The sequence below is a fragment of the Chlorella variabilis genome (genome assembly GCF_000147415.1).
Source record: "Chlorella variabilis unplaced genomic scaffold CHLNCscaffold_11, whole genome shotgun sequence".
In the NCBI taxonomy this organism is placed as follows: Eukaryota; Viridiplantae; Chlorophyta; class Trebouxiophyceae; order Chlorellales; family Chlorellaceae; genus Chlorella; species Chlorella variabilis.
Window position 1 is genome coordinate 781,461 of NW_005435077.1, and position 23,449 is coordinate 804,909.

At 67.4% G+C, this 23,449-nt stretch overlaps 5 protein-coding genes across 5 annotated transcripts; all 5 read right to left on the reverse strand.

The window, feature by feature from the left end:
* Positions 1-740: 740 nt before the first annotated feature.
* CHLNCDRAFT_134386 (hypothetical protein) lies at positions 741-3,580 on the reverse strand (the record flags this gene model as incomplete). Its single annotated transcript, XM_005847397.1, has 7 exons — positions 741-1,569; positions 1,702-1,787; positions 2,025-2,106; positions 2,361-2,456; positions 2,695-2,851; positions 3,099-3,168; positions 3,404-3,580. 7 exons carry the CDS (start codon positions 3,578-3,580, stop codon positions 741-743), a joined length of 1,497 nt encoding a protein of 498 aa, XP_005847459.1.
* A 129-nt stretch (positions 3,581-3,709) lies between these two features.
* On the reverse strand, positions 3,710-4,171 carry CHLNCDRAFT_134387 (hypothetical protein; the record flags this gene model as incomplete). The annotated part of the gene is made up of 1 exon (XM_005847398.1): positions 3,710-4,171. One exon carries the CDS (start codon positions 4,169-4,171, stop codon positions 3,710-3,712), a length of 462 nt encoding a protein of 153 aa, XP_005847460.1.
* Positions 4,172-5,225: 1,054 nt separating this feature from the next.
* CHLNCDRAFT_52559 (hypothetical protein) lies at positions 5,226-8,565 on the reverse strand (the record flags this gene model as incomplete). Its single annotated transcript, XM_005847399.1, has 12 exons — positions 5,226-5,367; positions 5,553-5,593; positions 5,788-5,835; positions 6,012-6,155; positions 6,339-6,491; positions 6,726-6,770; positions 6,968-7,038; positions 7,268-7,369; positions 7,531-7,582; positions 7,797-7,896; positions 8,131-8,219; positions 8,443-8,565. The coding sequence occupies 12 exons, from the start codon at positions 8,563-8,565 to the stop codon at positions 5,226-5,228; spliced, it is 1,110 nt and encodes a 369-aa protein (XP_005847461.1).
* A 2,709-nt stretch (positions 8,566-11,274) lies between these two features.
* On the reverse strand, positions 11,275-20,940 carry CHLNCDRAFT_134390 (expressed protein; the record flags this gene model as incomplete). Its single annotated transcript, XM_005847400.1, has 30 exons — positions 11,275-11,285; positions 11,363-11,883; positions 12,086-12,252; positions 12,409-12,697; positions 12,902-12,978; positions 13,174-13,307; positions 13,433-13,540; positions 13,713-13,799; positions 13,932-13,995; positions 14,133-14,217; positions 14,358-14,452; positions 14,582-14,623; positions 14,798-14,844; positions 14,975-15,122; positions 15,302-15,414; positions 15,552-16,622; positions 17,025-17,271; positions 17,368-17,439; positions 17,567-18,059; positions 18,257-18,624; positions 18,747-18,836; positions 18,973-19,029; positions 19,154-19,235; positions 19,385-19,561; positions 19,784-19,868; positions 20,012-20,098; positions 20,262-20,331; positions 20,466-20,561; positions 20,706-20,824; positions 20,901-20,940. 30 exons carry the CDS (start codon positions 20,938-20,940, stop codon positions 11,275-11,277), a joined length of 5,142 nt encoding a protein of 1,713 aa, XP_005847462.1.
* A 35-nt stretch (positions 20,941-20,975) lies between these two features.
* On the reverse strand, positions 20,976-22,307 carry CHLNCDRAFT_134391 (expressed protein; the record flags this gene model as incomplete). The annotated part of the gene is made up of 6 exons (XM_005847401.1): positions 20,976-21,099; positions 21,209-21,339; positions 21,419-21,665; positions 21,871-21,952; positions 22,104-22,139; positions 22,247-22,307. 6 exons carry the CDS (start codon positions 22,305-22,307, stop codon positions 20,976-20,978), a joined length of 681 nt encoding a protein of 226 aa, XP_005847463.1.
* Positions 22,308-23,449: the final 1,142 nt, after the last annotated feature.

Sequence of the window (23,449 nt, forward strand, 5' to 3'; positions counted from 1 at the left end):
GGGCTGTTCGCACAGGGGTGCGCGTTGAGTCACTGGCAGCTGGGGCAGAGATGGACCTCCCAAACACCTTGGTGCGCACTGGGAATTAGTGGGTATGTCGCTGCGTTTAGCAGGGAGGTCTATCTCTTGGCAGGCGCCAGCTCTGCCGCCACCTGGGCCACGTCAGCGCCGCCGCCTTCGGTGCACGGCCGCCTTGTAAGCCGCGCGGCATGCCCCCAGAGACAATCGGCTGATGTACCACCAAACCTGCAATAGACCGCGCCCTACGTGCGCCTGGTAGAGTTCCCTCCCCCACGGCAGCGCGCTCCCACGGCAACTCAAGGGTTGTAGGGCGGCGGCGCTGTGATGCTGCCTCCGCCACCACAAATGCAACTTGCAACTCATGCTTTCTCAAAGTACTTGGGTTCAGTTATTTGATTGCAAATTTCATTACCAGAAACAGTCATAGCATCAGGCAGCGGGGGCAATCCAGCAGGACTGACATGAGAGCAGCAATAGAGCGCAGCGGGATTGCCGGAAGAAATGAATGGTTGGTGAAGAAGTGTTGGATTGGGGAGTAGGGAGAATGAGGCATTGAAAGAATCAGTACATTGCCGAGTACCTTCAGCGGTGCGGTCGGTATCAGCGCCAGGCGCCGGGCTGCTGAAAAACTGGATTCTGGGACGTGTAGAAGTGTGGGGGTAGACGTTTCATTAACATGTAAACCGCCGCCCAGGCTGATGGGCCAGAGCTGGCAGGAGCTAAGCCAAAGCGGCGGGAGACTCGGGAAGCTCAGGGATGGGTGGCAGGCGGGTGGAGAGTGGCAGCGGCTCAGCCGGCGCCAGCAGGCAGCCGCCGGGGGCCCGCGGCTCCGTGACGGGAAGCGCTTGGAACCCGTCCGTGCGCCGCGCCAGCTGATAGATGCCGAGCAGCAGCGCCACCCCCGCCGCCGCCCCGCCGACGCCTCCCAGGATCGCCGCTGGGCTGGGGCCGCCGGCTGCGCCCGCCTCTGGGGAAGCCTCTCCTGCATCTGCCTCCTGTCCCTGCTGCATGGTGGCGGCTGCCGCCGAGCTGGCCGCCGCCAGAGGCTGCCCGGCTGCAACAGAGGCAGCAGAGATGCCACTGCTGGCCTGCTCGCGCTGCCCCGCCGCCTGCTGATCGGGCAGCACGAGCGTGCCCGCTGGCTGCTGCTGCTGCTGCTGCTGCTGCTGGGCCAGGCCTGGCCGCAGCTGCGGCCGCTGCTGCCCGTTTGCCCCGAGCTCGCGCACCGCAGAGGCTTGCTGCGTCGGGTCGCCACTGCCACGCTGGATGCCTGCTGCCGCCGCCACCACCGCACTTTGCTCTTTCTGGATCCCCGCTGGCAGGTGGACCCGGGCTGCTGCTGCTGCTGCTGCTGCCTGGGCCTCGGCAGCCTCCACCCTCGCCTCGTGCGCCTCGTACACATGCTGCACCGCTGACGGCATGGAGGCCGCTGCCGCTGCCTCGATCGGGGCAGCGGGTGGCGGGATGGCGTCTGCGGCGTCTCCCACCACCCCCATGTGCCCGGGGGCCGCATACCGCTCGACAAGCTCTGCAAAGTCGGCGGTGGCCCTGCAGGAGACGAGCGGGCACGTGGGCACACACGCATCAGACGCAGGCCGCCGGCGCCGCCGCTGCCCAGCCACCCTGCCGCATGCCGGCGCGGCAGGCCCAAATGCAGAGGCCAGTGGCCTCGGGGCTCACCCGCCCTCAAACCACACAAAGGCGGGCGTGGCAAAGTCGGAGATGATTTCGTGGGAGCTCCAGGCCAGGTTCATCTCCTCCCACACCTGCACACATGTGGTATACACACAGACCACACGCACACCACAGTCGGCCCACACACATAAATACACATGCGCCTGCGGGCATGGCGCTCAGCACAGCACTGGCGCGTCCGGCACGGGGAGGGAATCGCTTCCCGCCGCAACACTCCACGCCGGCAGGGCCATCGGTGCAGGGCGACGGCAGGAGCCAGCCGGGGGCACAGCAGGGTGGCCCGCCGGCGCCTGCGCAGGCACGCCCACCTGACTGTGGTCTGCCATCATGCCGCCATTCAGCTCCGGCACGAGCTCCACTAGCTGCTTGACCCACGGCCGCCTGGTGTGCCTACAGCACGTGGCGGCAAAGATTCGGAAGGGCGGGGAGTGAGGCAGTGGGCACGCACAGGCTGCAACAGGTGTGCAGGCATCTGGCCATGTGTGCTGGCGAGCGGGCAAGGCGGGCTGGGAGACCGGCTGGCGGCCAAGGCAGGCAGGCGTGCAGGCAGGCGGGCAGGCTGGCAAGCAGGCAGGACGGTGGCCAGGCCGGTAGATGGGCGGGGCAGGTAAGTGCCAGGCAGGTTCCTGCAGGCGTTTCCACACCTTGGGTCCACAGTGACCATGCCCCTCTCATCCAGCATGTCGATCTCGTGCAGCGCCGCCACCACCTTGGCGCTGACCTCGGGAGACAGGCGGGAGCTGCGGTGCGGGGAGGAGGAGGTGGGTTGGGTGGGTGAGTGGATGGGTGGGGGTGAGAGGCTTGGAGGGCTGGGGAGAGGGAGGGCTGGCCGCTGGGGAGGCTACGGCTGGCGCTGGCGCCAGGGCGATGCATGTGGGGCGCCGGGACGGCAGGCAGCCGCCAGCACCGGCCACCAATTCCCAGCCCGCCGGGTTGGGTTGGGCAAGCTGCCAGCTGTGCAAGCACAGGCGGGCGCACCTTCTGTCGGAGAAAAAGGTTGGGTAGACGACGCGCGGGGCGACGCGCACGGTGGCGGTGAGGCCGCCCCGCTGGCGCAGGCGCGCGGAGCAGGCGCTGATGCGGGCCGCCATGGGAGGGTCCTGATCCATCGACACAAACACGATGGGAGGCAGGCCTGCAGGGCGGCGCATGCAGGGGTTGGTCAGTGAGGAGTGCTGCAGCAGGTACAGTAAGCCCGTGTTTGCCTCGCGCAGCAGCGGTGTGGTGGGAGGGCTGCGGAGTGCATTGATGTCGGCACCTGTCCCGCCAAGCCTTGCAGACATGCTGCCTCGCCTCGCCTCGCCCTGCGCTGCTGCCATGCCGCCCTCCCTGCCTCCCTGCCTGCCTGGCTGCCTCCCCTGCCCCTCTCCCCTGCAACCCACCATACTGGTATACGTCCAGGTCCCACTGGACAGGCTTAGGGCCCAGCACCTCCGACACAACACCATCCATCTGCGGCAGCGGCGGCAGCAGCAGCGTATGCGGGTTGGGTTGCTGCAGCATGCGGAGCGCTGCATGCTCGCATGCGCAGGAACCACCAGCACCTGCCCGGGGGGCCTGGCCAGGCTGCCATAATCCCCTTGAGGCGTGGCACCGCCAGCCGTCCAGCTTCCAGCAGAGCGGGGTGCCCAGGCTGCGCGACCAGGCGACCGCCGGGTGCCGGCGCCAGCGCAGCGCCTCGGCCCACCTTGATGTGCGCTGCCAGCTTAGCGACAAAGCCGCCGCCCACCGACACGCCCAGGGCGTAGAGCGGCAGGTGGCGCAGGCGCTGCTGGTCCAGGAAGCTGCCAAGGATGGCGGCGGCGTCCTTGTGGTTGGAGGGCCAGTCCATGCACATGTCGCCGTGGGCGTTCTTGGAGGACATGGAGATGACTGCGGCACGGTGGGAGGAGGGCGGGGGAGTAGGCGGGCCGGGGCTGAGGAGCAGGAGGCTCGGGGCAGGCGTGGTGGTTGGGGGCGCGGCAGCACGCGCAGCGCTGCTTTCTGGCCCCGCTCACTCGCCTGCGTAGCGCCGCCCCAGCGCCTGCTGCGTGTGCGCCAGCTCCTCTGGCAGGCCCAGGCAGTCGGGGCAGGCGGGCGAGGCGGGCCACCAGTCGTGCGCGGCGTGGGAGCAGCCTGGCGCGATGAAGAGGGTGGCACGAGGGCTGTCGGGGACCTGATACAGCACCTCGTGCCCCATCATGCGCGTCACCACAGGCACCATGCGGGGCACTGGAAACATGGCTTCGTAGCGCTGCCACAGCGGCTCGGTGCCGGCGCCAGCGGCGGCGGCAGAGGTCTGCGTTGCCGGCGCCTGCCCGGCGCCGCTGTAGCTGTCGTCCAGCTGGCCGGCTGCCAGGCAGGGCATGTATAGAAGGGCCGCCATCAACAGTCCGCACACCAGCGGCATGCGGTCGGAGGATTCCAGTGCCAGCAACCTGCCGCCAGCGGCCCGGCCGCTCGCGAGCGCCGCCATCTGCGGATGCGCTGGCGGCAGCCTGCGAGCAATACATGCGGCGGCGAGTCTCAGTGAGGCGTCAGGGTGTCATGAGAATGCGCGCAGGCTTCGAGGCGGGCCCATGCGCACCTCCAATCTGAAGATCCTTTGGCCGCTTGGTGAGAGGGGGTCTCCCCGGGCCTTGCACGAGCCTTTTAGGACCTTCGAAAGCTGCGCCGAGCCCCCGAGCAGTCAAAGCATGGAGAATCTAGCGCCGGTGCAGCAAAGAGGCCGGCGCAAGGCCGGGGACGGGCTCCAGGAATGTGAGAGCCCCTCGACGGCAGGCTGATGGAAGAGATGATGATAATGATGCAGTTGCAACACGCTTCTGCGACGGACGCTCGGCAACGCGTGCCACGTGGCGATCAGATCTCTGGTGTAGCGCGTTGAAGCACACTCAGCCTGCCACGGCATGGTTGAGTGGTGCCATGAGGACATGCGAGTCCCATGGGATGCTGCTTGATCTGGGCCAACACCGCCGTCGCCGCCACCGCCTGCTGGCGCCGGAGAGGAACGGCTCCGGAGAGGACCGGCTCACCTGCCACAAGGAGTTGATGTCCAATCGAATTACATGCCACACACACAGAAATGAGAGACACGCTTGTGGACAGCGGTGTATTGGTTGGTCTCCAAAAGAGGGGCAGGGCGGGTAGTGGCAGAGCCAAGCCGGCACTGAAGGTCCCGCCCACCCCTATCGAGCCAGCTCGAAAGTGTGGTGGACGACTGGGTGGGTGAGAAACAGATAAGAAGTTATAGAATAAGGATGCTGAGAAAGAACGTTCAGCACATCAGGCAGGGGGGGACGGGGCAGCCTGCAGCGCCAATTGGCGGCTGCCACACCGGCTCCCACGCCGCCTTGCCTGCTGGTGCAGAGAGACTCTTGGCAGCCGCATGGGTCCGTCTGTCGTGACAGCCAGCCGATTCGTCTGCCGGTGCTGGTGCAGCAGACGCCCGCACCACGGCAGGGCAGCGGGTGGGCAGCGCCCTAGCGTGGCTGCTGATGCTGACCAGTGCGTCCAGGCACTCAGCGCCTTCAGGCCATGGCCAGCTGCAGCGTGGGCTCGCCCTTGGGCTGGCCTGCCGCCGACAGGTGGCCAGCAAAGGACTTGACGGCGGCGGAGCGGCCGGTCAGGCTGTTCTCAGGCGCCTCATCGTCGGGGCGATCGAAGAAATAGCTGCGGGCCAGATGGCAAAAGGTGGGAGAGGGCAGGGGGTGAAGTGGAGGAACGCTTGCAGAAGGCGGGAGGCAGACGTACAAGCATGCATGGCCTGAAAGCGAGGCCTTCACAACTGCGCGTTTCTGGATCCCCCTCTGCCACCCATCCGTCCATCCATCCAGCCAGCCAGCCAGCCCACTCACCACATGTCGGGGCCGTCATAGGAGGGGTCCATCACAGAGTCCTGCAGGCAGCAGCAGGCAGCAGCGGCATTCGACGTGGGGTGACGGGAGAAGGCTGCATGCACACGCAACTTGGAGCGAGCCTCAGGGGGAGAGCTCCAGAGAGATGGGCAGCGCGGCACCGTCCGCTGGTGATGGCAGCCGAAAGCGGGCCCGCGGCCAGTTGATTGGCCCTGGCTGTGAGTGAGAGGCCCACCTTGAGGGTGAAGTAGGGCTTCCAGTTGTAAATCATCAGCTCCAGCTCCTGCCAGGAACGAAAGAAAGAAGGCATGACAGGTCAGCAGGGACTTGCGCTCACGCAGCACACAGCTAGGCAGCAGGTGGGTGTGGGGAGCGGCCGGGAGGAAGGGGCAGGCGAGGACAGCGGCCGGCGGTGCTGGCAGCACCACAGCACCACCGACCACCACGACCGCCCCGCACCTGCTCGGGGGACTCGGGGCGGTGAGAGGAGCGGCGGGCCGTGTCCACAAACGAGTTGGCCAGGTGCTGGGAGACGAGGATTGCGTCCAGGGTGTGAGGGATCTCGTGCATGCCAAACTCAAATGGCGGCTTCTCGGGGTGCCACTGCAGGGGGCAGACGGCCCGGGGGGGCAGGGTTCAGCAGAGCACAGCGCGGAGCCCCGTGCGCGCTGCGCTGCCCATGTCCTTCCCTTCCCTTTGCCCCTGTTCCCATGCAGCACACCACCACGCACGACGCCACCCCACCCCGCGCCGCGCCCCGCCACCCGCCCGCAGCCGCGGGCGCACCTGCGTGGCGAAGAAGGGGTAGTGCTTGTGCTCTGCGGAGGACACATACTCCACGCCGTTGCGGTCCTTGCTGGTCGACACCATGTTGAAGTTCTGGCGCAGCAGCGGCCACTTGTCATAGTGGGCGGGGGGCAGCCCAAACATGTGGTTCTCCTGCGGGGCAGCGAGTGTGTGTGCAGCAGCAGGAGGTGGGTGGGTGGGAGAGGTTGGATGGGGTGGGCAGGCGGCATGGCGGGAACAGCGGCGTGGGAAAGGAGAGGGGAGGGGAGAATGGAGGGCAGGCAGGGTGAAAGGCGGTGGGCAAAGAGGAGTGGGCTAGGAGAAGGGAAGGCCGGTGGGGAGCCAAAGCTCACGATAGCACACGGGTCCAGTACGGTTGATACCCACCATGGAGATGTTGTACTGCGAATCCCCCAGCTTCTCAATCAGGTCCTGCAGCGGGAGGGGCCCGGCGCAGGTTGTGTTGGGACGGGGATGAATGGGTAGGGAACCGGGGCGCGCAAGGCATGCGCAGCACCCCCTGCAAGCCCCCGCCGCCGCCGTCGATGAATGGAGCCACCCCGCAAGCCGGCGGGGCAGCCCGGCAAAGGCGACAAGCAGCGGTCCATGCAGGCCAGAGGGCGGCTCACGTCGGCCAGGCCTCCAAACATGGTTGACTCCTTGACGGCGTCAGTGAAGTCCAGAGTGTATGGGTGGGCCACTGCGGGTGGTGAAGAAACCGGGCGGGCAGGCAGGCAGGGCACACCAGGGCAGGGCTGGCGAGGAGGGTAAGGCAGGGCAGGGCAGGGCGGGGCTGGCAGGCACGGCTTCGCCTCCAACGCAGGCAACGCGTGGCGGGCTGAGCGAGCGGCTCCGCCGCGCATGCGCTTCTGCTGGCTCCCACCGCCCCGCCCACCGCACACACCCACTCCACGCGCTGGCCAGCCCACCCGAGTCTGTGTCCACCAGCAGCTGAGTGAACGACACATTCGCCTCCAGGATGTGCAGCAGCTGGAAGCCCAGGCAGGTGCCGTGGATGGGGAACACGTCGCCTGCATGCAGGGGGGGTGGGGTGTAGGGATGGCGGGGTGCGTGGGGTGGGGTGGAGCATAATACAGCGAGAGTGAAGAAGCGGGTAGGCAACCAGGCGTTCTCCCCATTCCGTGCCTCCTCTGCCCCTCCCCGCCGCCCCTCCCATCCTGCCCCCACGCACCCGCATCGTTGGCATCCTTGGCCCACTGCCACAGCTTGCGCGCAGCGATCACCTGCAGCAGAAAGGAGCGCCGCAGGCGCTGTTGGACCTCCACCCTCACCCTGGCGTGCGGCGGGACAAGGCACCAGAGCAAAAGGCGTGGGCAGCACCAGCGGCAGGCCTCTGGCATGGCGCCGGGCGCCGGGCAGCCTTTGCGGCTCTGCGGCAGCCAGCAGATCTGCGCGGAGGGTCCTCCCCAGGCTCCCCTCCAGCAGCAGGCTGCTCACGTAGGGCGAGTCCTGCCACAGGTCCGTAAGCCCCCCCGGAAAGATGATGCCGTTGACCGACTTGAAGATGCGGTGCAGCTCCTGCTCGGAGTTGTAGAACCTGCGGTGCGGTACGGGTGCGGTACAGGTGAGGTCCAGGTGCGGTAATGGTGAGGTACGGGCAAGGCAGGGTCAGCAGCGCCAGGAGCCAGGGCTGGGAGGTGGGCGCAGCGCGTCACTGCGCATGCGCAGTGACTGGAAGCAAAAACAACTCAGGCGGGGGCTGAGTGACAGGCGGGATGGCTGCTAAGCGGCGGCCCCAGGTGCCAGGCACGCAGCGCTGCAGGCGGCGCACCGGATGGGCACGGCGCGGGCGCCTGCAGCCTCAATCCACTTGACAAAGCCAGCAGCCACATAGCTACGGCCGGGGCAGTAATGGCAGGCCTGCGCCACAGGTTGGCAGGCGGTGGGCGCAGCAGGTGGGTGTGGCGACGCAAGGGTGGTAGTGGAGCGGTGATGGCTGACCACCGGTCAAAGCGCCTGCAGCGACTGTGCTAGCCAAGCTGCTGCCTGTGGTTGGGGGTGGCTGGCGGCAGAGGGCGTGGCGCGCGCGGGTGCCCTAGTGGCGGCAACCCCTTGCAGGCTGCCTCCAACCTGCGCCACCCACCTGCGCTAGAATGCCGATCAACGGCTTGTTGTAGGTGGCAGGCTTCTTCTCCCAGGGCTTGCCGCCAGCCAGCAGAGTTGCCTCAGAGGGGAGGGCGCGCCCTGCCACCGCCGCGCCAGGCATGGTGCCCGCCGCCACGGCCAGGAGGGCGCACAGCGCGAGCGAGCACCGCATTGCCGTGGTGGTGCGTTTTTCGATCGGTGAGCACTGGCAGCGAGTTTGAGGTTGGGTCCAACCCCCGTGCAAAGACCTGCGGCGGAGCGAGAGCCGGTGGCAGCAAAGAGGAGCGGCCCTGGTAGTGGTGCTGCAGGCACTCACCGATGGCCCTGCAGGAGCATCAGCCGCCACTTTGTGGCATCGCTGCTGACGGGGGCGCCTGGCAGGCCAACACGTGGTTTAAGGGAGGAGGAGGTCGCGATGGGGCTTGCCTGATCGCACAGGTGCTGCCTGATCGCCCAGGGAAAGGCTGGGCAGCGTGTAAACTGCTAGCCCAGGCCGTTGACCTACCCTCCATGTCCGCTGCCATGGCCGCCCCTGCACATGCAACCGCTGGATTGCTGAGGACGAGGCCTAGTTGTGAAGTGGGCAGTGCGATTGGAAAAGCAATGCGCACGCTGTGCTGAGGGAACGGCGGGGCGGGTGATGGCTGCCGCCGCAACCGCCTGCTGCCGCCGCTGCCGCGCCGGTTGTGACATCGAAGTCAAGAGGTGTTGCTGTGACTCTGGATTGTGTTCTCGTAGTGCGCGCTGACCATTCCTGGCCAGCGTTTCTGGTGGGGATGCTGCACACCAGCAGGAGGGGTGCAGTGCGATTCACCGCCTGCCTCGTGGCGCAAGTCGGGCCAGGCCGCGTTGCAGTGGACACTAGTGCCTGCTGCTGGTGTAGCACTGGCCGCAAGCAGTGGAAGCGACCGTCAACTGGCTCCAACGGCTTCCCAGGGCGCCCAGGGCGCCGGCGACGGCCGTTGACTAGGCAGCGGCGGCGGGGCGGGCTTGCGGCGTTCTGCAGTGGCCGGGATGATCCCCGATGCAGCCCTGGGCATGCAAGGGCTCCTGGGGGAGGAGGCGCAAGAGCGGGGGCGTGCTAGCGTGCTGCGGGTCCTAGATAGCCGCCACTGCATGCATTAGAATTGACACCCATCTATTCCTAAATCACACCCATCGCCTGCGGCCGATCAGCCTGGCCGCCGATTGCAGCCCGCCGCTTTATGTTTCACACCGCCGCCAAACCGACCATTCCCCAAAATGTCGTTTCTGCTGGCTCTGCTCGACGCCAGCTCGCCGCCTCAGATTGAAACCGTGGCGACGGGTGTAATTCCGGTGGTGGCTGGGCAACGCGCTGCATCGCCCTTGAGGTGACTCCCCCGAGAGGCCTGTTTCGGGGCGCCTGGCTGTAGCCAGCTGCAGCGCTTGGTCACGCCCCGCTGAACACGCAACGCGCCGGCCTGCGCGCCCCGCTGCAGGAAGCACAAGAGAAAGGCGGCGCAGCCGCACCGGTCGGCACTGGACACAGGCTCCGAGGCGTCAGTGGGCTCGGCAGACGACCTGGAGGTGGAGAGCCGGCCCAAGGAGCGCCGCGGCTCGGCCTCGCCGCCCGCTGTGCCGCGCCAGGCGCGGCCGCAGCGTGCCGCTGCGGCGCACTCGCTGGTGCAGCCGCCGGCGCTTGACGCCGTGGCGGCGCCGGCGCCCGACCAGCTGGCCGCAGTGCTGGACAGCAGCGCGCTGCCGCCCTTCCTGGCGGCTGCCACCGCCGCCGGGCCCACGGCTGCCAAGTTTTGCGTGCAGTGCGGCACCAGTGAGTCAGCTGGGTGCTGTGCGTGCCGGCTGTGGCCCGCTGCGAACCCGTCGTGGGTGCCGCCTGCCTCTCATTGCCCCGCTGCTGTTGGCAGGGGAGCAGGCGCAGCGCCTGCAGGCGTGCTGCCTCAACCTGCCGGCTGCTCCTCTGCTCTTGCAGCTGTCACTCCCATGTGGCGCTCCGTCAACGGCCTCACATACTGCAATGCCGACGGTCAGTGGCTTTCCTGCGCATGGCTGATTGGCCTTTGCCACTGTCAGGTGTATGCCCAGCTGCGCTGCCATGCGCCCCTCACTCTTGCTGCGCCCTTGGGTTTGGTGGCCCCTATGTGCAGGTCTGCGCCTGAAGCGCAGGCTGGGCCTGTTGTGAGGTGGCCTGAAGGCCTTGAGAGGCCTCAAGGATTGAAACGCATGCCCCAACAAGCCCTTCTACCGGACATCAAACTCAAGACCCAGGCGCCCCAATGCAGCCGACCCAGGCACAATACCCGACGGACGGAATTTTTCAGTAGCACCCAAACGGCACATCTGTGAGGGCGGCCTGCCCGCGTGTGCCCTGCCCGACTGCTGCCTTCCAACGCGTCATGTGCCGTGAGCGCCCCCTGTCATCTCACCCATTCACCCTTTTCCAGCGCAAACGAGTGCGATTGATTTGGTGCCACGACGCCTCCCCCCAAGACATTTTCATTATATGCTCCGGTTTTATGGATTTATCGCGGCGCTGCAGCAGCACCGCCTGATGCACCCCCGGGTACCCTCTCTCTTCTGCTTTGCTATGAATGTGCTATGCTTCTCTTGATCCTGAGTCCCGACTCCCCTCTTGTTCCCTAGTGCTACTGCATGCCCTGTTTAGCCCCGTCCCTAACCATTCTTACAGACGTCACGTAACAAATTTTGCCTAGTTCTTCCTTCCTGCCCGCGTAATTCTTTCTTATGCTATTGGCCCCGAGCCGCGTGAACATGAACATACCAACATCCCTTCTGAACCCCTGTCAAGGACGACCAACCGAGAACTGGGTGCCAAGGCCATGCGCGGTGCTCAGCGGCAGCCTGCACAGGAGACTGGCAAACAGTACAGGCATCAGCAGGCCAGCAGCCGAGGCTGGTGTGCGCATGGCCTCCCGCACTGTCGCTGGCTGCCACTTGCCTGCGGCTCTTCACTCGGCGCAGCGGCCTGCCCGCTGGTTCCAAGTGCTCCTGCTGCTCCTGCTGCAGCCGCTGGTCGCCTCCCTGCTCGGTGCTGCCGGCCTGCAGCTCCACCCCCTCCTGCTGCTGCGGCTGCTGGCTGCCGGGCCACCCTGCAGCGCCAGCAAAGGGGCTGCCGAAATCCGGGGTGCTGCCAGCGCTGCTGCTGGGCGTGAGCGGGGTGCCGCGCTCCTCTGGGCACGCCAGCAGCAGCGCACCGTCGGGACCTGCTACCAGCCGCTGGGCAGGCGCCGCCGCGCGCGGGCTGCCAGGCAGCGCGCCGGCGTCGCACTGCAGGTGGGCCGCCAGCCAGGGCAGCACCGCAGGCGCCAGCACGCCTGCCTGCTGCTCGGCAGCCACCCCGCCGCTGTGCAGGCTGCCATGCACCAGCAGCATGTGGCTGCGCTGGCGCCACGCCTGCTTGGGGCCCAGGCGAAGCAGCTCTGCATCCCGCAGGTGGTGCCTGCACATCCAGCGTGGCAGCCGCCGCCAGAAGTGTGGGAGGGAGGTGTGCGCAGGGGTGCGGCTTGATCGGCGGGTGGGGCTTGTGAGGCGTGGGCGGCGCCATTGAGGAGCTCGGCGGCCCAGGCGGGGGCGAGGCGCACGGCGCCCTCCAGCCACACACCCCAGCAGGGTGCGTGGCGCCAGCAGCAGCCGCCTCCCACCTGATGTCAGCAAGGATGCCTCGGGCAAAGGCCTGGGCGTTGTGCCACAGCCTGCGGCGGTCCACTCCAGCCAGCACCTCTGCGTCTGACAGCGGCACAAAGGGCCGGGGGCCAGCTGCGGCTGCGGCAGCGGCAGCGCCGCCCCTGGGCTGCACTGGAGAGGCCTGCTGAGGGGAGGGGCCCAGTGCGGCAGGGTGGGTTGCACGCGGCGCCGGCAGCAGCTGCGGGGTGGATGCGTGCTGAGAAGCAGGCTGCCTGCACCTTGCGTGCTGCCGGACAGTATGGGATTCTTAGGGTGTGCACGCAGGCGCCTGTACTCCCACCTGCTCCTCTCCAAGAGAGGAGTCCCAATGCACACGCTGGCGCAGGCTCCCCTGCCGCGCCCCCTCGGCTCCTGCTGCCGGCGCCTCCCCTGCCGCGCCGCCGGCCTCCTGCTGCGGCACTTCCCGCTCGCGCTCTGCGGTCACGCCGTTGCTGGCCGCAGCAGCTGCTGCCGCGGCCTTGTGGATGGCCCGCCGCCGGGCGCGGTCGATCGCCTGGCGCTGGAACCTGGCTGCAACTGCGGCCACCACCTCGCCCTTCAGCCGCTCCACAATGTACAGGCCAGCCACCCTGCCACAGGCATCAGGCGGCGGCAGAGCCGTGGTGTGCACGCTGAGAGCGCCCCACATTCCATCACCTTACCCTTGGCCAAGCATGGCAGCACCAGCGCCGGTCCAGGGCACCACGGCACAAGATGCGACGGTTTTCAAAACCAGCATGCAAAAGCCGCTGTGCGACACCACAACCGAGGCCGAGCAGCAGCAGGCCCTTCACCTGAACAGATCCAGCTCCAGCTGAGCAAAGTCGTGGTCGCCTGCCGCTCCGCGCTGGCGGATGCGCTTGATGACGCCCTGCGGCGGCCGGGCGCAGTCGGAGGTGGAGGCGGAAGGAGGAGGAGGGGAGCGGGCACGGTGTTGCCGGCGGGCAGCTCCAGGCTCTTCGCAATGCCAAGCAGCACCCTGGTCCCCGAGGCAGCGCTAAATTTGAACTCCCTCGTGCCATGGGCTTGCCGACTCCAGCCTTGCCTGTGGGATGTGGAAGATGACGGGCCCCTTGTGCAGAGCATTGGCCTCGGCCACCGCGGGCCCAGAGCCGCGCATCGCCTGCCCCGTCAGCGCGCCCAGCAGGCCCAGCACGCCGCCGCTGCCAAGGAAGTACTCGTGGCAGGCGCCGCGGTGGTCTGCAAGGGGGGAGGAGGATCGCCGCTGGCGGCGCGGGTTTGTAGCCAAGCACGGCAGCCAGGGAGGGCCACCGCAAGCAGCGGCAACAGCTGTCGCCGTCACTGATGCGGTACTGCGCACCCACCTGTGAAGCTGCTGCGCACCAGGCCATACACCACGATGTACAGGCCCGAGTCCATGGCGGCGCCTAGGTGCGGGGCGGGGGAGCGGATGACTTCGCCGCGGGTGTACTCTGCAGCGGTGGAAAGGGCGAGATATCAGGCACTTGCTAAAACCAGGCACAGCACACGGGGCCGAGGGACTTGTCACGTGTTCAGGACAGGGCGAGAAGAAAGGGACAGGCCGCCGTGATAGATTGTGACAGCACATCTCAACTCCCAACTCCCAACTCGAAGGGTCCTCACCCAGCAGCTGGCCCCGCTCCAGCAGCCAGTCAAACATGGGGTCGGGCACGTGGTGCAGGAAGGGCAGGCCGCGCAGCACCTCTCGCACTGCAGGTGGTGGGGAGGGGCGAGATGCGCGCGTCGAAACTCGGCACTGCTCCACACTGCTGGCAGCAGTTGCAACGATGTGCCTGCTTGCATGCGACACCCGCACCAAGGGGCGGCTGCCATGCCACTGACCCGACGGGGCTCGCCACACCGGGCCCTGGATCTCCAGCTGGCGCCCGCGCCGCTGCACCGGCTCCTGCGCAGCAGGGACGCAGCGGCAGCGTGAGCAGTATCCGTGTTGATGGGCACCATGCGCACCAACATGTGTGGCTGGGCGGACGGCCAGGGCCGGGCTGGTCTGGTCTCCATGCCACTTGCACACGCCTGCATGACCTGGCGCTCAGAGTCATTCACGATCCCGGAGGCGTAGAGCTCGTCAACAAAGGCAGACTGCTGCCGCAGGATGGCCATGGCAGCCCTGCAGGCAAGGCGGCAGGGCGCGGGATGGTGGCAGGCGTCAATAGCAAGGCAGGCTCAGGCAAGGCTTGCGGCAAGGCTGCGTTGGAAAAGTGCCTGGGGCCAGCGCTGCGGAACCTACAGGGCAGGGGCGGTGCTGACCTGTAGCTCTGGATGGCCTGGAAGCGCTCCGGCGCCTCGATCTCCCGGTCGATTATGAACTTGCAGACTCGAGCGCTCTCCTCCGCGATCTCCGCCTGTGGGGCCAGGCAGGGGCTGGCAGCAGTGAGGGCCAGCCAGGGGTGGCAGCAACCCAGGGAGGCAAGCGGGAGAGGAGCGGGCGCGGTGCGCTGAAACATGCTTCCAGTTTGGTGTCGTGCTCCCACCTGCAGCTCCCCCGCCTTCTCCGACTCTCGCAGCCACTGTGCCTGCAGCGCAGGAAGGAGCATGCTCGCGCCATCCTCATGCATGTGCAGACCTGGTCCAAGCCAGCCAGTCCTCAGGTGTGACTACCCGCTGCGCTGAGCTGCGGCTGCTCCCTGAGCTGAGCTGCCGCATGCCTGCGGGCTCCACGTCAGCGCCATCCAATACTCCACAGCCACCTCGCACGCCACCAGCATCGTCACAGACAGCACGCAGCCGATCAGCCCTGCGGCAGCTCGCGGGCGGCGCCAGGGGCTACCTGTGAGCACCCGCGACAAGCAGTCTACCAAGCCTTAAAGCAAGCAGGCAGCCCAATCAAGCAGTAGTAGCTGCATCCCAGTGCCGGCTGTATGCACCTGAGAACCAGCGCAGCGGCGGCATGAGCAGGAAGCGCAGCCAGCGGGGCAGGCGGCCGGTGAGGCGCTTGGCCCGGAAGAACAGCCAGGCCAGCGCCCGGACTAAGTACTTGCCCACCGCCTCCCCTTCCGCCACCGACCAGATGCCCTGCAGGATGGGGAGGTGGCTCCATGCAGGAATGCTGAGCATTAATGGATAACGAAACTGGAGCAAGGTTGAGGGCACATCGCCTGCCCCGTCTATTCAATAACATCGAGCCCTCAAGGCTGATCCTGCCCTGTCCTGCATAGTGCAGTGCAGGCGCGAAGAGTGTGGCTGGAGCTCACCAGGGGCGCCTGCGCCTGATCGATGGCCCTGTCGCAGGCATAGTCCAGGATCCTCAGGCCCTGGGCCGACAGCAGGCCCTCGCCTCGCTTGGCGTGGAAGTAGCGCTTGAGGCCTGCAGGGATCCGGGCGGGAATCGGCGGTGCTTTGCGGAGGTCGGGTGGTTTGCGAGTATGAGAGTGTGTGAGAGTGCAGGAGACCTCGAGAGCTTCCCAGATCACAGATGCAGCACCATACACGAGTGCGGCGCACCTGCCACCAGGCGCATGCGTGCCTCCGCCAGCACCTCAGGATGAGACCACTGGCCGCTGCCACCCTGGCTGCTGGGCGCGCCTGGCTCTCCGCCCCCCGCCGCAGACTCTCCTGCAGCCGACGCTGCATCCAGGCCTGGCGGCAGCTTCTGCTGCTGCTCCAGCTGCTCGGCGATGCCGGTCAGGGGCGTGCTCATGCTGCGACGCAGCAGCAAGGCGCCTGCCTGCCACGGCTTGACGCCTGGAGTCCCTGCAAAGCTGGCTGCGACTGCCACGCCGGCACCCGCGGGGGGCGGCAGCTCGGCAGCCGAGGCCACGTGGTGTGGGTGGGGCGCTGCTGGCACCGCCAGAGAGAAGCTCCTGCCCAGCTCGATGCCAGCAATGGTCATGGCGCGCGTCGGCAAGCGCAGCGGGAAGCCGGGCAGGCCACCGGGTGGAGGTAGCGCTCCTTCCAGCTCCAGCCCAGTATCTATCTCCTCCTCTGCTGCATCTGCATCATCTGCGGTCTCGCCGCTGGCGCCAGGCTGGCCAGCCTCAGCATCCGGCGGGGCAGCATCCAGCAGCGGCAGGGGCGGCTGCTCCGGCGGCAGTGCCTCCTCAGCTTCCCGGCTCTCTCCTTGTCCCTGCCTCGGCTGCAGCAGCTGCGCCTGTTCCGAGGGTTCTGGGGAGGTGGCGGCGCTGCTTGTGAGCGGGGAAATCCTGCCAGGTGAGGGAGGCTGGAGCACCGCTGCCAGGCCGTCGCTGGGGCGAGCCTGCAGCAGGCCACCAAAGCCGCGGCGGCCGCCCAGGCCGCTGCCTCCCCTGGCCGTGTCGCTGAGGGAGGGACGCAGCAGAGAAGAGGGCCCTCTGCCAGTCAACACGCGGGACTGTGTGCCAGATCCGGCAGAAGGCAGCAGCTGGCTGGAGGCGGAAGGCGCTCCCATGGCCGCCGTCGGCTGTGAGCCGTGGGCTGCCACTGTGGCACGGGGCGAGGCAGCTTGGCTGGCTGCGGAGCAGCTGCCGGCGCCGTCCTGCAGGCTGGGTTCCTCGTCGCCGCTCATCAGCTCGCTCACGTGCTGCACCGCCTGCCGGTCTGCAGTCGCCGGAAGGAGGCTGGTCCTCACCAGCCCATGCATGGAGCGAGGGGACTGAGGCCCTGAGGCAGCCTCAGCTGCCAGTGCTTCAAGGGCTGGGGGCCTGGCTGGGGCGCCTCGCGGCGACATGGGGCGACTGGCGGCAGCTGTGGTGGCGCCAGGTGCCGAGGTGCGCTGCAGTGCCGGGCGGCCCAGCCTAAGTGGCCGCAGCAGCGGTGGTGGCTTGGTGCTTGCTGCATCTGCAGTCGCCGCATTGCTGTCCGAAATCCCACCGCCTGCTCCGGGGGGCTGAGCTGCCAAATCGGGTCCTGGCCCAGAGCCGGGGAGAGAGGCGGCAAAGCTGCTGCTGCCAGCGCCGACAGCAGCTGCACCACTGCTACCTGATGCTCCCGGCAACATACTGAAGCTGCCATTTGGCGTGGGCGTGGCTGCGCCAGAGTCGGGCATGCTGAAGGCGGCATCCGAGGGGAAGCTGGGCAGTACCTCGAAATCCAGTGGAGCAAAGGACTGGGGGCTCTGCGCTGCCTGCTGTTCGTGCAGGGCTCGGCTGCTGTCCTCTGGCTGCACCAACAGCGGCTGCCGGGAGCCCAGCTCGGCAGCAGCAGCAGCAGCAGCCCAGTCCTCTTCAGAGGAGAAGCCTCCCTCCTCCTGCAGCCACCGCACAAAACCGTATAAATGCATGCACGTCCTTGCAGCGGGAAAGTCCAGCAGGGCCGACAGCGGGCAAGCCTGTGTGCCGCCTACCTCTGAGCTGGCGACTTCCACAATGGTGTGCATCTGGGGCGCTGACTTGGCGCTGGCCAGGCGGGGAGACTCCTGCAGCATGTCTTAAACAAGCGGCTTGGGGGTTGGCAGCCTTGTGGCATGCGGCATTGCCATGCATGCATGCGACATGCTGTGCAGGCGCGTTGAGCACTGCTGGCACGACTGTGCTTCGGCCCACCTTGCCGGCAGCAGCGGCGCCAGCAGCGGGGAAGAAGGGTGATTCATCTGAGAACTCGGAGCTGCCATATTTTGTAAGCCTGTCCACGCTGCTGCTCCGGCTCACCCCCAGCCTTTCGCCAGTGGCTGCCGTGCCGGCGCTGGCACCAGTGGGGGACAGACCCAAGTCGCTGCAGCTCGCCCCGCTGCGGGCACTGGAGCCGCTGGCAGCTGACAGCGAGCGGTGCATGCGGCCCGCTCGACGGCCTGTGCCACCCGCGGCGCTCACACCACCTGCCTCTCCTGCTGCAACCGCCGCGCTGAGCCTGCGGCTGGGGCTGGCAGGCAGCAGCGGCATCTCCAGGTCTGTGGTACCGCCGATGATGCCATCTGAGTAAGGCGCGCATGGGCCCAGCGGGGGCCCGGAGCGGGGCTCCCACTTGTGGCTGAAGTTGGCCAGGCTGGCTCCCAGCAGGCGCCGGCTGCTGCTCAGAGGCGACCGGTTGGACAGCTTGCTGCAGGCGGGAAAGAAGGCAGGAAGCAAGGGAGCAGACAGGCACTTCAGCGACGTGCAGGAGCGACACAGTAGCAGCCCCCCACCGTCAGCCCACACACGGATGAGCGCAGCGGCACAGGCAGGTATAATGGCACTGGGGGCAGACGTCAGGCCAGGTGCAGAAACAGCTAGCCGGGGCCAGCCCAGCATTTTCACCCAAGCCCAGCCAGCGCCGCCTCGCGCCGGCTCCGCGCGCTGCCAGAGAAGCTGGAGGGCGCAGCCCAGCCTGCCGAATCGAAGAGCTCCTCCTGCTGCTCCAGGGCGGCCGCCGCCTCCCCTTCAGCCACCCCTTCCCGCCGATGCTGCGGCACCTGGTGCTGCGGGTGCCAAGCATCTGGGCCGGGGCTGGGAGGCTCCCGCTGGAGCTGCCGCTCCCGCGGCGCCGCCCCTGCGCCAGCCACCTCGCCAGCAGCGCCGCCGCCGGCGCGGCTGAACTGCTGCAGCTCTTCCGACAGGTCGACGTAGCGGGCCACGGCGCCCCAGTCCACGCCTCGGAGCATCTCATCTTCATCATTCTTCAAGTCCTGCAGTCTCCACATCGACACACGCTAAAGCATGCTATAGCCACACATGTGCAGTGTGGAGGCAGAGCATCAGAGGCGAGCTGTAGTGATTGGAGGAGGGAAACAGAAGGGTGGAGTGGCACCAGAAGGTGGCTTGCCTGGATGGCGGCTGCTGTGTAGCGCAGCAGCGCGCGCTTGGCCTTCTCGCGGATGCTCAGCTTGACAGGTGACACCTGCAGCTTGCAACGTGCTCGTACTGTCAGCTGGCCTACACTGCATATCGACAGGTGCCTGGCTGGCAAGGAAGCAGGGGGACGGGAGGAGCGGGCTCGCCTGTGTGAGGCCGGTGAAGCGCAGCACTGCCGGCACAGTGGGCGCATTGATGAGCAGCGTGCTGAGCACGAACAGGCTGGTCCACAGTCCCATCTGCAGGCGCGGCGTGGCAGATTGTTTGGATTGACCGATCCAGCAATGCATATCCCATACATGCTGTGTGATGCGTCAGGCAGCGGCAGCTGGCGGCACCTGCAGGGGCTGCCGAGTGGCCCACCTGTGCCGACACCAGCTGGCTGTGCCCTGCGACAGTCTCATCCGTGGCGATGACTTGGGCCATGATGAGAGAGATGGCGCCCCTGCGGCACTCAGAAAAGAAGGCAGCGCGCTGAGCCCATGCTGTAGCGTGGGAGGCTTCTCCTGGTAGTTGGGCAGGCATCAGGCGGCATGCAGCGGGGACCCTAGCATGGCCCACCATGGTACCCCATGTACCGCCTCTACCGCCCACCTGAGCCCGCCCCAGGTGGCAAACAGCACCGCCCGCAGGGGCAGCGCCTGGGAGCCCAGCAAGTGGAACAGGGGGTTGAACAGGAGGATGGAGATTCCCCGGATGAGGAACATGGCCAGGTAGACGGGCGGGAAGAGTGCAAAAGAGTGCCAGTAGTCGCTGAGGCTCTCAACAGCCCTGCTAGGGGCACACGGGAGGAGACAGGTGGGAGCAGGAGATGGGTGGGCACGTGCACAGGGTAGCAGGGGCCAAGTGGGAGGAGACTGGCTGGCAGCAGCAGGGTGTGGCAGGATAGGTTGGCCAGTGTGTACGCAGCGACAGCGACACACAGTGTTTTGGCAGGCCCCCATGCTGCCTGTGCATATTCCCAGCGCTGCTGCTGCGCAGGATGCCTCACACCTGATCATGAAGTTGCATGCCGAGGCACCCGCAAAGAAGAACACCACACCGTTCAAGGCAAAGCTGACCGTGTTTTGCACCGCAGCTGCGGGCCGGGAAAATGGCGGCGCAGCGTTGTCAAGTTGGGCGGGACATGCATCGGCAGCTAGGGCTGGTCCCAACCTGGATGGCGCACACACATGTGGCATCTCAGGCTGGCAGCTGTGCCACACTGGCTCGTGAGCGCACCTGACTCCCGCATGTGGCGCGAGGACGCCAGCTCAAAGTGCGAGGTGGAGTTGCCATACAGCCCGAACACCACCACGGCAATGACGCCTGCAAGCGCAGCAGGATGAGAGGGCCAACACCAATCCAGCAGCGCTGCTCAGCATCTGTTGGCAACTGGCGATGTGCGTCAGTTTGATCCTGCAGGATCAGGCAGGCCGTCCGCCAGGCTGGCTGGTAGCGGTGGCAGGTGCCAGGTCGGCTGCCGCCTCACCCGACACTTGCAGCGGGGCATTGGCTATGTAGAAAACCAGGAAGCCCATCGCCTGAATGGCTGCCACCTCCTGCGCGGAGCGCGAGCGGCAAGCGCCTGCACGTCTCCCAGCAACCGACCTCCACCAAATCACCTTTTCTCTTGCCCTGTGCACCTGCTGCACTGCAGAAGCAGTCCAACGAGCAAGCACAGGCGGGGGCACACCTGGCATGCTGAGGCGCCGTGCCAGCGCAGCGCCCTGAGCAGGCGGCGCGTCAGCATGCCGGCTGCCAGGCCCACCACCACGCCGCCCGCCGCCAGCTGCAGCCAGGTCAGACAAGGCAGGCAGGAAGGCAGGCAGCCAGGCGGGCGGAGCAGTTCTATGAGAGGATTGCCGTCCCAGGGAGAGCGGATCGCTTGCTGGCCGATGAATTCAATCAAGTTGAGAGGCTCTGGCACACCAACCTGCGCAATCTGAGAGGCCATCAGCGGCAGCACTGACAGCGGGGAGGGCACGCCCTCGCTGCCGCCCCCGGCCGGCAGCTGCTGCACCAGGCTGTGGAAGAGCTGGAACAGCACGATGCCTGCAGGGGTCAGTTCGGCGGTGGCACACAGGTCTGTGCAAGGCTGGTGACTCACTCCTCGGAGGAGCAAGGCGACGAGCTGAGCTGCGCATCAGGCTGCCAGCAGCAGCGGCCATGGCTGCTTGGCTGGCCAGCCCCCTGCTCCGCTTTTTTACTTGCCCGAGGCATCGTTCAGCAGGGACTCTCCCTCCATCAGGGTGATGAGAGACTCGGGCCCGCCCGCCCGCCGCAGCACCGCGGTGATGGCCAGCGCATCGGTGGACGCCAGCATGGCGCTGCATGCCACGTCAGCATCGCGGCAGTGCCACATGAGCAAGTGGCGGTTGCAGCAGTTGAGGGGCAACACACACTCACACAATCACACACACACACACACACACACACCTGAAGAGCGCGCCGTGCTGCCAGCGCCAGCCCCAGCCCGCCAGGCGCAGGCCGTACAGCAGCACGGGCGTGGCCAGCAGTGTGGAGAGCAGCACCACCAGGAAGGCAAACACCATGACTTGCATCATGACCTGCAGGGGCAGGGAAGGGCAGGGAAGGGCAACAGCACCGCTCAAGGGCATGCATTGGCCAGCCCAATCCAACAGGCACTGCTTTCCGATTGTGAGCTGCGCTGGCTGGAGCAGGTGCTGTGCCCGGGCGGCTCGAGCTGCGCCCAATCAGCAAAGTGAATCTGTGCGGAGGCTGGTACCGGCCGGAAGCTGGTCCCGCCCCTGCCTTGTTGAACAGGAAGTAGTCGATGGAGAGGGCGGAGTGGAGAAGCAGGGGTGGCAGGAAGGCGTAGAAGAAGAGGTCGGGGGGGTCGATGCCCAGCCACAGCGTGAAGGCGTTGCCCAGCCTGCGGGGAGGAAAGGAGGGAGCGGAGGAGGAAAGGAGCAGGGGGCAGCCTCGGCGATTAGAGCCACAGGAGGCGGCACAAACTCGAGCCCCCAAGGGCAGCCCCGGCGCAAGCTGCTGCCACGGCGGCGGGCCACATGATTCCTCCAGCAGCATTGGGCGTGGCGGATTGTGTGCCACAGCAGCGGTGAGGGGCCTCGCCCTACCTGCCCAGGTTCCAGGGGAAGACGGCGCCCTCTGCCAGCGCCCCCGCCACCAGCACAAACACCGCCGACAGGCTGCTTCTACCTGGTGGACTGGCAGCCCAGCTGGATGGAGGAGGCCGCAATGACCACAACGGCGCGGGCAGGGTACTGGGCACAGCGTGGCATGCGTGAGCCGCCTGTGCCCCGGCCTCGCCGAGCGGCCAGCCGCGGCCGCCGCCGCGACCGCAGCGCACCGGCGGCAGCAACAGCCGCAGCAGCAGCGGCGGCCGCTGCAGAGGAGGAGGCAGAGGAGGAGGTGGAGGCGCAGGAGGGGTTGGAGGCAGAGGAGGCAGAAGAGGCGGAGCAGGAGGGGCAGACGCAGGATGGCCGCCGCCACAGCCGCCGCCGCCAAGGGCTGCCGCCAGCCTAGGGGCGCGGGGCCCGCGCGCTGCTGGCATTCCAGAATTGCCAGGGCCGCGCTGGCCCGATCATGTGGGCGCTGGCACAGCGCCCTCAGCAGCCGGCGGCGCTCCTGCTAGCAGAGATCCACTTGCAGCCGGGCGAGGCGCTGCCGCGGCTGCCAGGATACAGCAGGGTGTTTGTAGCAGCCCGGCCAGATGGGTACGGCGGCGTAGCTATCCTGCTGGCGGACAGCTGGAAGGTGGCGGCAGCGCTGTGGCGGAGCGACGCGGCTGACGGCCGGCTGTGGGTGCGGGTGCAGGGCGCGCTGCCTGGCGGGCTGCCGCTCTTCCTGGGCACCGCCTACCTGCCGCCCCAGGGCAGCCCCGGCTGCCCCGAGGATGTGCCGGCCTGGTTCCTGCGGCACGCGGATGTGCTGGCGGAGGCCGAGGCAGCTGGCGCAGCGCTGCACGCCATGGATGCCAACGGGCGCACCGCCTCCCTCCCTGACTGGCCAGACGGCGACGAAGACGCGGGCTGCCCTGCCCGCCGCAGCAGCGACACGGCGGCCCCCAACTCCCATGGCAGGCAGCTGCTCAGCCTCTGCCAAAGCAGCGCGGCCCGCATCTGCAACGGCAGAGTGCCGGGCACCACCAGCGGCGACGCCACCAGCTTCGGCAGCCGCGGCACCGGCAGGGCGGTGGTTGACTACTGGCTGGCCAGCGCCAGCCTCCTGCCGCGGCTGCCCACCATGGCGGTGGACAGCTGGGGCCTGGCAACGCAGCACTCCGACCACGCAACGCTCCTGCTGGAGCTAGCAGCACCCCCGGCGGTACAGCGGGACAGCACGGCGCAGCAGGAGCACACCTCCGCACCCCCGCAGCAGCGCCAATTCGAGCTGGGGACAGCTGAGCAGCTGGCAGCAGCCGTGGCGCTCCTCGCAGGCACGCAGAGGCAGCTGGATGCCCTGGCAGCGGCAGCGGAGTCAGCGGCCAGCCCTGCAGCCCTGGAGCAGCTGGCAGCGGCATTTGCTGAGCTCATGGTGGAGACCCTGGATGGCGCAGGCATGCGGCAGCGCAGCAGCAACGGCGGCGCCCAGCGACCACACTCCCTCCCCCGCAGCCTACAACGGCAGTACGGCATCCGCGACGCAAGAAGGGCGCAACGCAATGCGGTGCAGCAGGCAGCTGTTGCGCAGCAA